We start from the raw sequence: 17,155 nt of genomic DNA on the forward strand, positions 1-17,155 counted from the left end.
CCACTGGTGCCTGGCTGCCAGCTGGCTGTGGCACCATTCACCACCACTCTCTGGGCTCAGCCTCCAGCCAGTTCCTGACCCAGCTCAGAGTGCTGCTGTCCAAGCAGGGGCTGACAGCTTGGCCAGGTATCTGGTGATGCCTGTAACTGTGAGTTCAATATAATAAGCTTTTATGACTGACTTTGCCAGGAGAAATGAGCCCTTTGCAAGCTTCTGTTCTAGGATGTGGGCATGAGCTGCAATGAGGAACAAATACCTTTATCCTCCACAGATTATCTGGGAAGCCCCCAGGCAGATGTGGCAGATGGGTGTGGTGTTGTGCTGTTCCTTCCAGTTAAGTGCTCCCCATCAGTGGGACCTATGACTGAAGTAAGCACTGTTTGGGGAGGATCTGGAGTCTTTGACAAATTACAGCTCAGAGGCTGCTGTGTGAAGATGGAGAGAGACTCTGTGACTACAGATGTAATGGGCAAACAATTGCAATGAGAGAGGGTGATAGAAGCAGTCATGTGGGAGTGATGCAACGAAATAACAGTGAAGAGGTGGGGGGGAGACATGGAAAATAATACTGCTTCAACACACCATGTTATTAAGGAGCCCTGATGGGGCTGTAAAGAAAAATAGGCTCATACCATTTCCAGACAATAGACTGCAGAAGGCATGTGAACATCTGCTTCTTTCCTGCACAAAGGGAGAACACTAGAGATGTGGTGCTATGTTCAGCATATGATGGGCCATTGGAGCAAACTGTAGCTGCTCTGCTGTTTTACCTCCTCCTGCTCCTGTTGGTGCCTTTTGCTTCTCTCTTGGCTTTGTTGGGCAGAGTAAAGTTGCCAGGAGCCATAGAAAAACTCGGGAGAGGGAGGTTGTTATGTACCTCATGCAAGCACAGGGGAAGGAGGATTTTGTGGAGAATGTTCTGGAGGATCTCACTTTTTATTGAAGTCTGGAGGGGTCTTTCTGGGGAAGGTAATGGGCAACCTCTCCTCCTAAGTGTTTGCTCATCTCTGAAGTGATTTCAGCATTGGGGTGAGATGGTGAATGGCCACTTACTCTTTCTGGGAAGAACTTTCTCCTCACCTCAAGCCTAAACTTTGCCTGGTGCAGCTTGAGACTCTGTCCTCTTGTTCTGGTGCTGATTGCCTGGGAGAGGAGACCAACCCCCTGAGGTCTGTACTGTAAATGCAGAAAGACCCCAGACTATTTGCAGAGTATTCCCCAGGACTCTGGGCTGGATGTGCATGGGGTTGTGATCTGCCCTGGGAGTGCAAATGGATGCCCTTTCACTGAGCATTGGTGATACCTCCTGACTGATGTGCCTCTTGCACAGAACCTCAGCAATGTCACAACCTGGAGACTGTGGCCATGTCTGAGCTGCCAGGTCTGGGATGGCTGCTGAGCACCTGCTGCAGCTCCTGGACCCAGGTGCTTTGAGCAGGAGGTGGGACTGGAGGGCTTCTTAGGGTCCCTTCTGAGCCCATCTATCTGATAATAGATGTAAAGGGAAGAGAAGGCTGCTGCTAGCCTCAAGGGACAGTGGCAGTACCCCTGAACTAGTGGGCAGAGTGTTTTTAAGGAAGCAAAATGCCTTTCTGGATGGATTTAAATGTCTTGGTAACCATACAGTGTCCTGGAGAGCAGTGCTTCAGAACCAGTGTCTATGTGCCTTGTAAACTGAGTGCACATTAACTACAACTTAGTATTTAAGGAGTGTGAGTGCTGTGACAGGGAAGTTGGTAGCAATTTGACTGCTCATTTAGAGTAATTACTTTGAAGACTCCCCCCCTGACTGTGGAGCCATTCATGTTATCTCCATACTTACAACACTTTGAAGTCATGACAGCAGTGAGCCTGTAATAAAAGCATGTTAGGAGACCTGACTGCTGCACATGGTGACACAGGAGCTCCAGTGTGGTTACTGTGTTTGCCCACCAGCAGCAGGGTCAGGGTAGGTGTTGACCTGAGGAATTGATGCTGGCACTGTTCCTTGGATCATGTTAACCAGGCATACACCACATAGAATAGAATGAACCAGGTTGGAAAAGACCTTCGAGATTGAGTCCAACCTATCATCCAATCAACTAAACCATGGCACCAAGTGCCTCATCCAGTCTTTTTTTAAACACCTCCAGTGATGGTGACTCCACCACCTCCCTGGGCAGCACATTCCAATGGCCAATCTCTCTTTCTGTGAAGACTTTCTTCCTAACATCCAGCCTAAACCTCGCCTGGCACAGCTTGAGATTGTGTCCTCTTGTTCTGGTGCTGCTTGCCTGGGAGAAGAGACCAACCCCCACCTGGCTACAACCTCCCTCCAGGGAGTTGTAGACAGCAAGAAGGTCTCCCCTGAGCCTCCTCCTCTCCAGGCTAAGCAACCCCAGCTCCCTCAGCCTCTCCTCACAGGACTGTGTTCCAAACCCCTCCCCAGCTTTGTTGCCCTTCTCTGGACACCTTCCAGCAACTCAACATCTTTCCTAAACTGAGGGGCCCAGGACTGGACACAGGACTCAAGGTGTGGCCTAACCAGTGCTGAGTACAGGGCACAATGACTTAGAATACATAGAATACATAGAATAAACCAGGTTGGAAGAGACCTTCAAGATCATCGCGTCCAACCCATCACCAATCCAACTCCGCCCAAGCAACTAACCCACAGCACCAAGCACCCTGTCAAGTCTTCTCCTAAAAACCTCCAGTGATGGCGACTCCACCACCTCCCCAGGCAGCCCATTCCAATGGGCAATCACTCTTTCTGTATAGAACTTTTTTCTAACATCCAGCCTGAACCTCCCCTGGCGCAGCCTGAGACTGTGTCCTCTTGTTCTGGTACTGCTTGCCTGGGAGAAGAGACCAACATCCGTCTGTCTACAACCTCCCTTCAGATAGTTGTAGAGAGTAATAAGGTCACCCCTGAGTCTCCTCTTCTCCAGGCTAAGCAACCCCAGCTCCCTCAGCCTCTCCTCATAGGGCTTATGTTCCAAACCCCTCACCAACTTTGTTGCTCTTCTCTGGACTCGTTCCAGCAAGTCAACCTCCTTCCTAAACTGAGGGGCCCAGAACTGGACACAGTACTCGAGGTGCGGCCTAACCAGTGCAGTGTACAGGGGCAGAATGACCTCCCTGCTCCTGCTGGCCACACTGTTCCTGATGCAGGCCAGGATGCCATTGGCCCTCTTAGCTGCCTGGGCACACTGCAGGCTCATGTTCAGTCTACCGTCGACCAGCACCCCCAGGTCCCTCTCAGCCTGACTGCTCTCCAGCCACTCTGACCCCAGCCTGTAGCTCTGCATGGGGTTGTTGTGGCCAATGTGCAGAACCCGGCACTTGGATGTGTTCAATCTCATGCCGTTGGACTCTGCCCATCTGCCCAGCCTGTTGAGGTCCCTCTGCAGAGCCTCTCTACCCTCCAGCAGATCAACTCCTGCGCCCAGCTTGGTGTCGTCAGCAAATTTACTGATGATGGACTCGATGCCCTCGTCCAGATCATCAATAAAGATGTTAAAGAGCAAGGGGCCCAGCACTGATCCCTGGGGCACACCACTGGTGACTGGCTGCCAGCTGGATGTGGCACCATTCACCACCACTCTCTGGGCTCGGCCCTCCAGCCAGTTCCTAACCCATCGCAGTGTGCTCCCATCCAAGCCATGGGCTGACAGCTTGGCCAGGAGCTTGCTATGGGGAACGGTGTCAAAGGCCTTGCTGAGGTCCAGGTAGACTACATCCACAGGCCTCCCCACATCCACCAGGCAGTCACCTGGGCATAGAAGGAGATCAGGTTGGTCAGGCAGGACCTGCCCTTCCTAAACCCATGCTGGCTGGGCCTGATCCCTTGGCCATCCTCTAAGTGTTGTGTGATTGCACTCAGGATGACCTGCTCCATAATCTTTCCTGGTACTGAGGTACAGGGGCAGAATGACCTCCCTGCTCCTGCTGGCCATACTATTCCTGATGCAGGCCAGGATGCCATTGGCCTTCTTGGCCACCTGGGCACACTGCTGGCTCATGTTCAGCCTACTGTCAACCAGCACCCCCAGCTCCCTTTCTGCCTGGCTGCTCTCCAGCCACTCTGACCCCAGCCTGTAGCACTGCATGGGGTTGTAGAACCCAGCACTTGGATGTGTTTAATCTCCTGCCCTTGGACTCTGCCCATCTGTCCAGCCTGTCAAGGTCCCTCTGCAGAGCTGTCCTATCCTCTAACAGATCAACTCCTGCCCTGAGCTTCATGTCATCTGAAAATTTACTGATGATGGACTCAACCCCCTCGTCCAGATCATCAATAAAGACATTGAACAGGATGGTGCCCAGCACTGATCCCTGGCGGACACCACTAATGCCTGGCTGCCAGCTGGCTGTGGCACCATTCACCACCACTCTCTGGGCTCAGCCTCGAGCCAGTTCCTGACCCAGCTCAGAGAGCTGCTGTCCAGGCCAGGGGCTGACAGCTTGGCCAGGAGTGGGGGATGGTGTCAAAGGCCTTGCTGAAGTCCAGGCAGACTACATCCACAGCCTGCCCCACATCCACCAGGCAGTCACCTGGGCATAGAAGGAGATCAGGTTGGTCAGGCAGGACCTGCCCTTCCTGAATCCATGCTGGCTGGGCCTGATCCCTTGGCCATGCTGTAAGTGCTGTGTGATTGCACTCAAGATGCCCTGTTCCATAATCTTGCCTGGCACTGAGGTCAGGCTGACAGGCCTGGAATTCCCTGGTTCCTCCTTCCACATGAAATGGCTTGAAGCTAAACACCTTTAGATCTGATTTTTTTTCCTGCTTGTGATGCATGTTCCCCATCAGCTCTGCCTTTTTGGTTTTGGACTCCTGGAGTTAGGGGGTGGGAAGTTCAATCCATCACCTTGTACATGGGGATCTCCTGTGCATTGTCTTCATGTAATGCCTCTGAGGATGGAGACAGGGCCTTGCAGCAGCTCCTGCTGCCACCAGCACTGAGGAGCCTCTGTGGGGGGATAAAGGAGCCCCATTGTCCACCCTCATCAGTGCTGCTCCATGCTTCCAGCAGTGGGGTTTCTGTGGCTGATTGTGAGCGGGCAGGAGGCAGGCAGACTAATTTGTCTTCTGTACTGCAGGCAGAGTGTAAAGGGCAGTTGTTTACAAATGAAAAGATAATTTCTGACTTGGATAAATGGGACATGGAAGAGCTGTGACAGGCTGTAATAGCAGTGAAAGCTGGATGGCCATTTGCACTCAGTACAAGGTCTCAAATGCATGAGGAGGCTGAATTTGTGGGAAACCCAGATCCTTATGCTTTCAGATAGTGTTTTGTGGGTGTTTTTTTTCCCCTTCCCCATCATTTTCTCTAACAAAGAATCATAGAATCAATAAGGTTGGAAAAGACCTCAAAGATCATCAAGTCCAACCTGTCACCCAACACCTCATGACTACTAAACCATGGCACCAAGTGCTACGTCCAATCCCCTCTTGAATACCTCCAGGGATGGTGACTCCACCACCTCCCTGGGCAGCACATTCCAATGGCCAACAACTCTCTCTATGAAGAACTTTCTCCTCACCTCCAGCCTAAACCTCCCTTGGTGCAGCTTGAGACTGTGTCCTCTTGTTCTGGTGCTGCTTGCCTGGAAGAAGAGACCAACCCCCACCTGGCTACAACCTCCCTTCAGGGTGTTGGAGACAGTAAGAAGGTCTCCCCTGAGCCTCCTCTTCTCCAGGCTAAGCAACCCCAGCTCCCTCAGCCTCTCCTCACAGGGCTGTGCTCCAGACCCCTCCCCAGCTTTGTTGCCCTTCTCTGGACACCTTCCAGCATCTCAACATCTTTTCCTAAACTGAGGGGCCCAGAACTGGATACAGGACTCATGGTGTGGCCTTATCAGTCTGAGTTCTCATCGCAGTGTTATCCAAACTTTGTACTCCAAAGATGGGAGTCCAGTTTGTAACTAGACTTTAGGAGCTTTCAAGATCTTGGGTATGCAATTTCCTGCACTTCCCAGACCAATTAGGGAGCAGCAGAAAGAAGACAGCTCAGCTTGCACTGATGTGTCTGTGCAGGCAGAGCTTTCTGCAGAGCAGGCTTTGATTAAAAAAGGCATTGCATTATTTGTTTTCCCCCTATAGCTATAGGCTGATGGAGTCATTTGTAGCTTGCAGGGAGCTGTCATGTAACCATCCTCTCTCCTCTGGTTTTTGGTTGTGTTGTGTTGTTTTGGTTGTGGTTTTTTTTTTCCAGAGAAGAGCTGGGATTATTTTAAGAATAAGCTAAACTTGATCCTGCTGTGGGACTTGGCTTGACTGCCAGCTTTTGCATCTCAGCAGGACTTGGTGTTACAGTCTGAAGTGATGCTTCAGGGGCTGGAAGGCATAAGGATGCCAAACACCCTTGATTTATTTATTTACTAAGTTATTGTTCATTTATTTACCAATCCTCCTGCAGAAGTCAACAGAGCTGTGGCAAGTTCCTGAAGAGGAGAAGCAAGTTCACCAGTGCTTGCTGAAATAAGAACCTGAAATGCCTGGCTATCTGTGTACAAGAGACCACTTTGGTTCCTGTCAACTGCTCTAACTGAAAGGGCTGAAAACTTATTTTGTTTCTCTTCCAGGTTAATGGAGACAGCAAAAGAAATGACCAGAGAGTCCTTACCTATCAAATGCCTTGAAGCAGTTATCCTGGGGATGTATCCTTTCACATGCCTGTGACTCTTTCCACTTCAGTTCTGTTCAATATGTTGCCCTTCCTGGCTGCCATTTGAGATGGTCACAGCTCCTGGTGAGTGCCAGCAGATAGGGGAACTGCCATGGTGTTGAACACCAAGTTGCTGAGTTGCCTGGGCTCGTCAGTAGGAGCTTGGGTGCCTTGTGGCCAGTTCACAAGTGTCATGCTCTGGCTGTGCTGACTTTGCCTCCTGCCCTGATAATCTGCATAATATCAGGATCTGGCCAAAATTGCCCAGGTAAGTATCTGTCTACACAGTCCTTGTTTTCTGCATTAGTATTTCTCTAGCAGCTATTGTTACAGCTTGGTAACCTCTAAGGCATGCAGCTTCTGTCCTATATTTGTCTAATCTAATGTTTACATGGCAAGGTCATGTTGTTTTTTATCTCTGAGCTCACAGCTGTGCTTTGTGCAGAAACATGCATTTATAGTTCAATATTTAAGCTTTACCTTAACACAATGCTTTCTTCCCACTCAGTCTCAGAAAAAAACCCTCTAAGAATATATTTGTTTAGAGGCTGACTTGCTTCTTCACCCACTGATAAATCAACCTGCATCATCCTAAAACACTAGAACACGGCATGTCTGGCTTAGAGAAGTAATTGTATGTGGGCTATGCCTTGCCACAACTGATGAAGTTTGATTTAAACCAAACCCCAACCAAAAATAAATCCTGAAGCAAACCCTCTCATGGCATGTCTGTGCAGCAGTTTGCTTGCTGCTGCTGCCCCCTCTCGTGAGAGAAGGAGCTGGCAGAGCCTGGCAGGTAGTGCCTGGTGTAGCCTCCTGAGAGGAGTTGGCTATTGTGGGGTTAGATGGGGAGGTGGGCTGAGCCAAGCAGGTGGTGTGTGAGACTCCTTGCTGGATGAGGTCCCAGTCTGGGTGCTGCTGGTGGCTGCAATTGGCTCTCCATGCACCAGGGATGGGCTTCAGGTCCAAGTTTGAGAGGTGGCTCTGTATGTGATGAGTCTTCCTCAGCGTGTGCTGGCAGGGTCTACATGCAGCTAGAGGGGAGGATAGGGGTCTGGGGGTCTTGATGTCAGCAAAAGACTCAGACCAATGCCCTTCCAGAAACAAATTCTTTCAGTAGATCTGTTGTGCTTGCTCTAGTTTCAGGGTTGTGTCCCAAACTGTTTGAGGGTGAAAGGGGTGTGGAGAATAATCTTCAGGTGGAGTTGATGCTGCTCTGCAGTGTCAGTGTGGCTCCTAGTGCTGTATTTGTAGCACTGAACTGATGATTCTGTATACCACACGAGCAGAGGGGAAACACATTAGTAGTGAACAGATGACAATGATCACCTAAAAGTGTTCTTGTTGATGTGAAAGTTATGACTGCTTTATTTTCATTTGAAGAGAGGGTTTTTTTCTGCCTTTTTTGTTTGTTTGAGCAGGCAGAAGCAAAACAGTTGAAAGCAATGGTTTACAATATTTGGTGTCACCTGAAGTTTCTTTGGACTGTTAAGATTTGGATGGATCTTCCTGTCATTAGATGATACTTTAGGAATAAAAAAGTTAAGGGTTTTTTTCCCCTCCCTGGTTGAGATTACCTTGTGAGAAGGCTTAGGCAGGGGTGGCACCAGCCTGTCTTCTATGACTTCAGAGTATCACAGTATCACTAAGGTTGGAAGAGACCTCAAAGATCATTGAGTCCAACCTGTCACCACAGACCTCATGACTAAACCATGGCACCAAGTGCCACATCCAATCCCCTCTTAAACACCTCCAGGGATGGTGACTTCACCACCTCCCTGGGCAGCACATTCCAATGGCTAACAACTCTGTGAAGAACTTTCTCCTCACCTCAAGCCTAAACTTCCCCTGGCACAGCTTGAGACTGTGTCCTCTTGTTCTGGTACTGGTTGCTAGAGAGACCAACCCCTTCCTGGCTACAACCACCTTTCAGGTAGTTGTAGAGAGCAATGAGGTCTCCCCTGAGCCTCCTCTTCTTCAGGCTAAGCAACCCCAGCTCCCTCAGCCTCTCCTCACAGGGCTGTGCTCAAGGCCTCTCCCCAGCCTCGTTGCCCTTCTCTGGACATGTTCAAGAGTCTCAATGCCCTTCTGAAACTGAGTGTCCCAGAACTGGACACAGGACTCAAAGTGTGGCCTAACCAATGCAGAGTACAGGGGCGCAATGACTTCCTTGCTCCTGCTTCTTGCTGTCTTGGAAGTCTCCTGTGTGAGAACAGGGGCTGGCTGCTGGAGTGGTGGTCTGGTAGCAGATGTGTTAAAGTTTAAAAGATCCATGCAATATAAAACCTAAATATTTTGCTTGAGGTGTGGGTACAGAAAGAGTGTAGCAGTGGGGAATGTATGGGCCACCTGCAGGTTTGTGCTTTGGAAGTGGCTGTGACGAAGGCTGTGCCTGTGCAGAACCTCGTGATGCTCCTCCTGTGTGTGCACCGTGTGAGTCTCTGGGGAAAATCTCTTAACAGCATGTGTGGATGTTGCTGATTTATTTTCTCAACCATGAGATTTTGATCTTCAGCATTGCCCTCTGGATGCAGGCATGGTGAGGCCAGCAGCTGTGACTTGATTTCTAAGGTCAGGCAGTTACCAGATAAGAGATGCCCTTACCCTCTCTGGAGTGTCAAACCAATGTCTCCCAGTATCTTCACAAATGCCTAGGATGAGCGTCCCTCCATGTGTGTTAATCTCTGGTTCCCTTCTCTGTCTCTGGAAATAAAGTACTGGTTGTAATCTCTGTGCTGGCAGGCTTTGCTGTGTTGCTTGGATACCAAATAGAGCACAGCCCTCTACAGAGGACCCTTGGTGTGAGCCTTCATTCAAAGGCTGACTCGCACAGAGCAGCTTAGCGAGATGTCCTTTTAATTGAGCTGCTTGCTGACTCTGCCTTTTGCTGGATGACTTCTTACAAAATGCTTCTGTAAACCCTTTTGGTGCAGAATTCAGTTTTGTGTAATTGCCTTCAAACTGGAGCGTTTTTATAGGGCAGTGAGCTAGAATCCTGCGCTCTCTCGCCTGCATGCACTGAGGGAACTGCTGCTTGTGAGATGACTGAAAGCTCATACAGATCTTCTGAGAGTATTTTGCATTAATCTGCACAGCTCTTCTTCTCACAGCTCTTCTTCTTGTAGCTGTCTGAGATGAATTCACACCTCTCTGCTCACACAGTCTCCTCATCAGTGCCTTGCCAGAAGCGTTCTTCCTGCTGTCTTCCCCAGGGCATTTTCTCAGTTCAGTTGTAGATCAGCTGAGTAATGATGCACTCAGCCCATTTTTTTTTCTCAGCAAGGATCCAAAGGGCTTGTGCTCAGTGAAAGGAATGGGAAACCACAAAGTGCCAAGAAAATTTTATCCATGCTGTATTCCCTTTATTGAAATGGAGAGAGCAAAATATCAGATGGGGGAGAGGGATGCAGCACAGTGCATCCATCCTCAGGGTGTGTCACAGCCTGTCTGTGCTGGGTGAACATAACTCACTCCCATTGCCTTCAGCATGGCTCTCTCAGTTCATGCAAGGTAATGGTCAAACCCATGCAGTGTATTAGACCTCTCCCTGTCCAATGATATTAAATGAGGAAGAGTAGAGCAGAAGGTGCCTCAGGAGGTAGAATTTATTTAATAGCTTCTGCACTACACCTTCTGTGCATTCAATCAGTGACTGATGTTTATCACTGCTGCATACCCCAGCCTATCCTGCTCCTCCTGCCTAGTAGGCACATCCCTAGGCTGGAAGTGTTTTCAGTGAGGGACTGTCTTGCAGTCATTACAGGATATTGATGTCCCTGCAGTGCCCTTCTTTGTGTCCTACATGCTTGTCCACAGCTTGACCCACTTGCTAATGGAACTATTGGGCAAGGAGGGTCTTGCTGGTAGCTGGGAAGAAATGGGAGAGCACTTTTAATTGCTTCCATTGTCATAGTCTAGTCTAAAGATAGTCATCTGAGACTGCTGGCCTCTTTGGGAGGCTGAGCCAGCTGCTCAAGCCATTTCTTCATGGCTACTGGAGCTGTTGGGGACAATCTGGGCTCTCTCTGCAAATGACATCCAGATGTGAGCTCAGTAGCACTTTGCCTCACAGTAAACAATCCCAAACCTGGCATGTCAACTTGCCTGGAGCCTGTGGGAGATACTGTCTGACTCCAGGCTGTGGTTGGAAAGTTCTCCAAGTGTTTACTGCTGGCAGTCAGAGGCCCTCTGATGTTGTGAGCAGTTGCTTGGGTGCTGGGAAAAAGAGCTCTTCTGTTTCCACTGAAGCCTTATCTGATGGTTTTGAAGCATGCTGGCTCTTTTGTCTGAAACCTGGGTGTGCATTGGTTTGTTTTGAGCTGTTGTGGGCTCTGCAGGGCTTTTCACCTTTGGGCTTTGAGGAAGAGGGTCTCTCCACATCCCCTGCCCCTATGGGTCTCTGCAGGTCTGGGTCCCTATTGGTGCTGCAGTGTGGGGGCACAGTGCAGGGATGGCTCTTGCCTCCTCACCTGCAGCTGGCATACCCCTTGCAGAGTTGCTGTCAGCTTGGAAAAGGCAGCCTTTCCCCCCTTCCACCCAAGTTCCTGTTGAAGCTTGCTTATGTGCAAGTGGGTGAGGTCCTTGTAGTGTGTCCCCTCACCTCCTGTGCTGTGCTTCCCAGGGTGGTGGCAAGTTACCCAAGCTCACCTAGCCATAGGGAGCCTGCTGCTGTCCAGTGAGTGCTGTCAGCAGCTAAGACCTTCTTTCAGAGCTGTTTGAAGCCTAGAGTCACAGTGCTGACATCTGTAAATATCCTGCTCTGATATTGTATTAATAAGAAAGAAAGTAAAAAGGCAAGATAACATTTTTCTTCTACAAGCTGCTGCTGGCAAGGTGAAAGGGTTTCAAGTCTCTTTTTGTGGCTGGGAGCAGCTGTTCTGTGCTCTGCAGTGGGGATGCCTGTGTAGGGAAGGGTCTTTACTGAGGGGGAAGATGCCTGGGCTTCTGTGGGACATTTTTCTTATTAGAGTTCACCCAGGGGGTGGAGAGAAAACACCAATAACCAAAACCCAAGCCACAGAAGGGTGTTGGCTGAATGATTGATTGGATGAGTGTGTAGATTTAAAGGAAACCCATTCAGATGCTTCCTGCCCCAGAGTTTGAAAACTAAGGGTTTGACTGAGCTAACTAATTCTCCCTTTTTCTTTTGAACTGACTCCTTGTTTGCCCCATTGCACAGGAAAATCTGGGTAGTGGCCAGGGTGTAGGTTTTGTGTCCCAAATCTGCTTGCTTTGGGAATCTGGATGTCTCCTCAGCATCCATGTGTACCTGGGTGGTTGTCATGGGTTGAGCTGAGTCTGCTGCTGTTGTTCATACCATACTGCAGTCAAACCAGCTTCAAAAGAATGAAGGTACTGGCTGGAGCAAAGTAGTGTGGGGCTTGAAGTTGAGATTGTAACATGGGAGGCTTCCTGTTTCTGCTTCTGGGTTCCAGGCTGTTGGGGGTGGTGTTCTTTTCTGCTAGGATGGTGGCAGGACAAGGAGGGATGGGGGGAGTAGTTTTCTGGCTTAGGCTTTTGGCTTGCTTGCTGCTGCTTTGCACTGTGCTTTTCCTGCAAATAGGCTGAGGTAATTGTGCCTTTTGTACTATGCTTATCTGATTTTTCTCAGTAAACTCTGCTCTTATCTCACCTTTTGTGTGTGTCCAAATCCTGAGGTTTTTGTGTGTTACTCTCCCCTTCCTTCTGTGTTGGGAAAATAGACAGGTTAAGCTGCTGGTTCAGTCTGACCTCTTATGTTCTGACTTACACCATCACAGTGGTGAAGGCAATGGGACTATGGGAAGCACAACAATGAGCACTGCTCAGAGGGCAGTGGTGTTCGTGTTGATTTGCAGATCTGTAGGAGCTGTATGCTGACTTTGGAAATCTGGCCCTTTCTGCAGGCTGCTAGCAGTATCGGTGTGCTCAAGAGCCCCTACTTGCTAATAAAGCCATGCCCCAATGGCCTGTCACTCCTAAAATGTGTTGTGTGCTTTGGGCCCAGTGCTTCTCATGCTCCTTTGACCCAACCTTGTTTCTTTCAAAATCAGCCTTCTGTGGTAAGGGAGCAGAATTCATCCCTTGCCTGATACACACAGTGTGTGCTGCTGCTTTGCACTGTGCTTTTCCTGCAAATAGGCTGAGGTAATTGTGCCTTTTGTACTATGCTTATCTGATTTTTCTCAGTAAACTCAGTCGTGGACGGCTGGCATTGGTGTGTATGCTGGGTGGAAGAAACTGAGGTTGAGGGCCTTGAGGTTGAGGGTACGAGTCTGCAGAAGAGCTGAGTCATCATGGGCAGGGTTTGGGTATCTCTGAGGGACTGGGACAAGCGACCCTGGTGGAGATGCAAATATTGTGCATTTCCTGGGTGCTGGGGAAGAGGAGGGCTGTTTGTGCAAGAGGTGGCCTGCCAAGAGTTTGAGGTCCCTCTTGTGTGATCTCCGGGGAGATCACTGCCCTTCAGTGCTGGTTTTCTGCTGCTTTGATTTACGTGAGGACCCAGGATCGAGAGGCCACTGAGCTTTAGTTACAGCTGCTTTTGCCCTCTCCTTCTCTTTCCTGCTTCTCTATTGTGGCACATAATTTACTCCCTGACTCTTCATCCTGCAGTTACACTCCCAGCTCAAAAGTGTGATTACAGCTGCGGCATCGCTGTGTCGTTGCCTTTTGTTTGCCACAATACAGCTCTCCTCGGGTAGAGCAGAGTGGAAAGGAAATAATAATGATGCATGGATGGAGGGGAAGATCTGAGCTGCCTTTCCAGCCCCTTTGCTGTGTATTTCATCTCGGGTGGGGACTCTCATTAACTAGTCACTCAGCAGAAGCAACTTGTAGCTAAAAGGTTAATTTCCCCAGCGGTTGTTGCTGGGTTATTTGATGGTGGGTAATTTACGTCCTGAAAAGATTCTTTTACTCCTACCTAGTATTTAATGAGATTAAATTGCAACTTCTCTGAGACCTTGTGGTAGAAGTGTGTATGTGTGGCAGGTGGCCACCAAAGCTTTGTGTGAACTTAATAGAAAGGCACTCGGGGAGCAGAGAGGAAATCCTTTCATAATGAGGGGGAAAAATAGTGGTGATGTTTGAAAGCTTCCTATGTGTTAATAAAAGATACTGCTTTTTCACTTACCCTGAATGATAAATACAATGGGCTTCTGCCAGAATCCGTCTGTGGGACACAAATTATTGTAACATGGCTTTGATGTACACAGGAGCTTCCTTTTAAGGCCTAGAGCAAGGTGACCTTTTCAATGAGGTGACCCTGGGCTGCATTTTTCCCGTGGCTATAATGGTACTGGGCCCCATTCTGACCTTGCAGTGTGTTTGTAATCTGTGATTCTACCAGTGGTGTGGGCTTTTTCCTTGGAGATGCTAGTCCTAGTGCAACAGTAATCCAGCAAGACCATGGAAGGACGTAGAGCTATTTCTGTTCCATGTCAATGTAGCTGATTTGTCTTTGATGCTGGTGAGACCGCAAATGGATGGAGGTCCTCGACCGACTGGACAGATGGGCAGAGTCCAACAGGATGGCATTCAACAAGTCCAAGTGCCGGGTGCTGCACTTTGGCCACAACAACCCCATGCAGAACTACAGGCTGGGGTCAGAGTGGCTGGAGAGCTGCCAAACAGAGAGGGACCTGGGGGTGCTGATTGACAGCCACCTAAACATGAGCCAGCAGTGTGCCCAGGTGGCCAAGAAGGCCAATGGCATCCTGGCCTGTATCAAGAATAGTGTGGCCAGCAGGAGCAGGGAAGTCATTGTGCCCCTGTACTCTGCATTGGTTAGGCCACACTTTGAGTCCTGTGTCCAGTTCTGGGCCCCTCAGTTTAAGAAGGACATTGAGACACTTGAACGTGTCCAGAGAAGAGCAGTGAGGCTGGGGAGGGGTCTGGAGCACAGCCCTGTGAGGAAAGGCTGAGGGAGCTGGGATTGTTTAGCCTGGAGAAGAGGAGGCTCAGGGGAGACCTTGCTGTCTACAACTCCCTGAAGGGAGGTTGTAGCCAGGTGGGAGTTGTTCTCTTCTCCCAGGCAAGCAGCACCAGAACAAGAGGACACAGTCTCAAGCTGTGCCAGGGGAAGTTTAGGCTGGAGGTGAGGAGAAAGTTCTTCGCTGAGAGTCATTCGTCATTGGAATGTGCTGCCCAGGGAGGTGGTGGAGTCCCCATCCCTGGAGGTGTTCAAGAGGGTTTTGGATGTGGCACTTGGTGCCATGGTCTAATCATGAGGTCTGTGGTGACAGGTTGGACTTGATGATCTTTGAGGTCTCTTCCAACCTGGGTGATACTGTGATGCTGTGAGGTGAGTGCACAAGGCCTTGGCTGGTTGTGTTTGGGGTAAGGGAGGCTTGAACTTTGCTCGCTTGTCCAGACTTGCTGTCCTACAGACACTGAAGTGCACCAGGAGCTGGGCCCACGGTGTTGTCCGTTCCTATACCCTCTGGTATGTTTTTCTCCAGACTGCTAAAGCTGATGGCATTGAGCATTGAACACAAATGTGCTTTGACACTGAAGCAAAAGGCCTCCCTGTGGCTGTTTTGAAAGATTTTGCCAGCATGTTTTCATTGCCTTTTTTTAGAATGAAGTTTCCTTTTCATACAGAGGTCTAACTCCTTGCTTTTGACCTCAGATTCTGGGCAGTTGTCTTACTAGTTGGTTTCTGTGTTCACTTGAAGGGCAAAAGTGTGAATATGTGAAATTCAGCAAGTGTCAGGTGGGTGAAATGTGCTCTTGAGAAGATGCTTTAGAGACAATCTTGAGAGTTGCTGGATGCTTCTCCTGCTTCCCTATAGAGAGAGGAGGTGAAATGCAGGGTGTGGGCAGGGGTCAGCATCCTGAAGAGTTGTGCTGATGGTGAGGTGGGGTGTCAGGCTGGGCAGGACCAGAACTGAGTTGGAATCGTGGTTCACAGTAATTGGTACAAAGGCTTTTTGTGTTTTCAGTTTCCCAGTAGCTGCTGAACACCTGTGCTGTGCAGCCAGGGAAGGAGGCTGGCCACAGTAACATCCCAGGGCATCTCAGCTGTGCAGTGGCTCTGGTTTCACTGCTGTTGAAGACCTCCTTTTTGGGCATTGGGCAGAGGGAAGAGGGGATGCTGGAAATCCTTAGAGCAGGATTCCTGCAGCTGAAATGGTAGCTGACCCTGCTCCTCAGTTCTTCAGGCCGCCCTGATGCTATCCTGCCTCTCGGGCCAGTGTTTTTGTAGTGGCACCACGCTGACTGACTGCCTTGACCATGTCTGTCTCTGGGAGTGGCTCTGGGGTTACAGCAGGTGTCTCTGGCTGGAGCAACCCCAGGCTGCAGTGTGTGGCTGTGGCCATTTCTGGTCATCCTTCCTCCATTCCTGAGCTGTAGGTGGGGATCTCAGCTGTAGAGGGGAAGGACACCTGCTGTCCCAGGGGCCAGGTGTCAGCATGTGGAGCCAGGGTGGGTTTCAGCTGTTCGGGGATCAGCAGCAGGGATCAGCAGCAGGGAGCCATGTGCCACGTAGGCACTGACGCAAACCTGCCCGTGTGAGAGGATCTCAGTCTCTCCTCCCCCCGGCACAGGCCAGCAGCCTTCCGAGGAGATGACCCAGGCCCCATGCATAGTTCCCCTGTGAAATCATCTGCTGCGCTCTCGGGGGAGCTTGGCCCTGTCGCCTCTGCACGTGGTGCATTTGACATTGCCAGCCAGTGATTCAGGGAACATGTTTTGCTTTTCAAAATCGTTTGTCCCTGACTGTCTGTGTGCTTAGCTAATTAATTACCCGCCTGGGAGCTTGCCTTTGTTTGTCTCTGCAATGCATGACAAAGGTGACATGCACACACACTCTTGCAGGATGAACGGCCATGCTGAGGGCCGGTTTACAGATGGGAAGGCAGCTTGTCATCCTGAAGAGGTGACATTCAGATGTTGGGGTTTTTTTTCCTACTATTGGAAGATGTGGGAAAATGAGGATCAATAACCTGAGTCATACCAAGCTCCATCATGAAGTGGAGGAAAACACTGCTCCCTTTTAGACGCATGGGAGTTTGTTGTTGGGATTGAACGGGGGAGTTGCCACAGATCTGCTGAGGGTGGTTTCTCTTCTGGCATGCTGACACAAACACTGTTGTGCCTTTTTTCCCTTCACCCTGAAATGTGGTTAAGAGTCAGGCCCTTCCTTGTCTGAACTACTGCATTGTGTCCAGTTCTGGGCCCCTCAATTTAAGAAGGGTATTGAGGCACTTGAACGCATCCAGAGAAGGGCAGTGAGGCTGGGGAGGGGTCTGGAGCACAGCCCTGTGAGGAGAGGCTGAGGGAGCTGGGGTTGCTTAGCCTGCAGAAGAGGAGGCTCAGGGGAGACCTTCTTGCTCTCCACAATTCCCTGAAGGGAGGTTGTAGCCAGGTGGGGGTTGGTCTCTTCTCCCAGGCACCCAGCACCAGAACAAGAGGACACAGTCTCAAGCTGTGCCAGGGGAGGTTTAGGCTGGAGGTGAGGAGAAAGTTCTTCCCAGAAAGAGTAATTGGCCATTGGGAAGTGCTGCCCAGGGAGGTGGCGG

General features: G+C 50.1%; 1 protein-coding gene across 1 annotated transcript in view; it reads left to right on the plus strand.

The window, feature by feature from the left end:
* Window positions 1–17,155, plus strand: part of VASH2 (vasohibin 2) — a 42,354-nt gene that overhangs the window by 12,495 nt on the left and 12,704 nt on the right. The window contains exon 4 of the mRNA XM_054167990.1: window positions 6,568–6,642. Within this exon, the coding sequence (XP_054023965.1) occupies window positions 6,568–6,642 (75 nt within the window). The remainder of the gene's footprint in view (window positions 1–6,567; window positions 6,643–17,155) is intronic.

Source organism: Dryobates pubescens, chromosome 2 (assembly GCF_014839835.1).
Source record: "Dryobates pubescens isolate bDryPub1 chromosome 2, bDryPub1.pri, whole genome shotgun sequence".
Lineage (NCBI taxonomy): Eukaryota > Metazoa > Chordata > Aves > Piciformes > Picidae > Dryobates > Dryobates pubescens.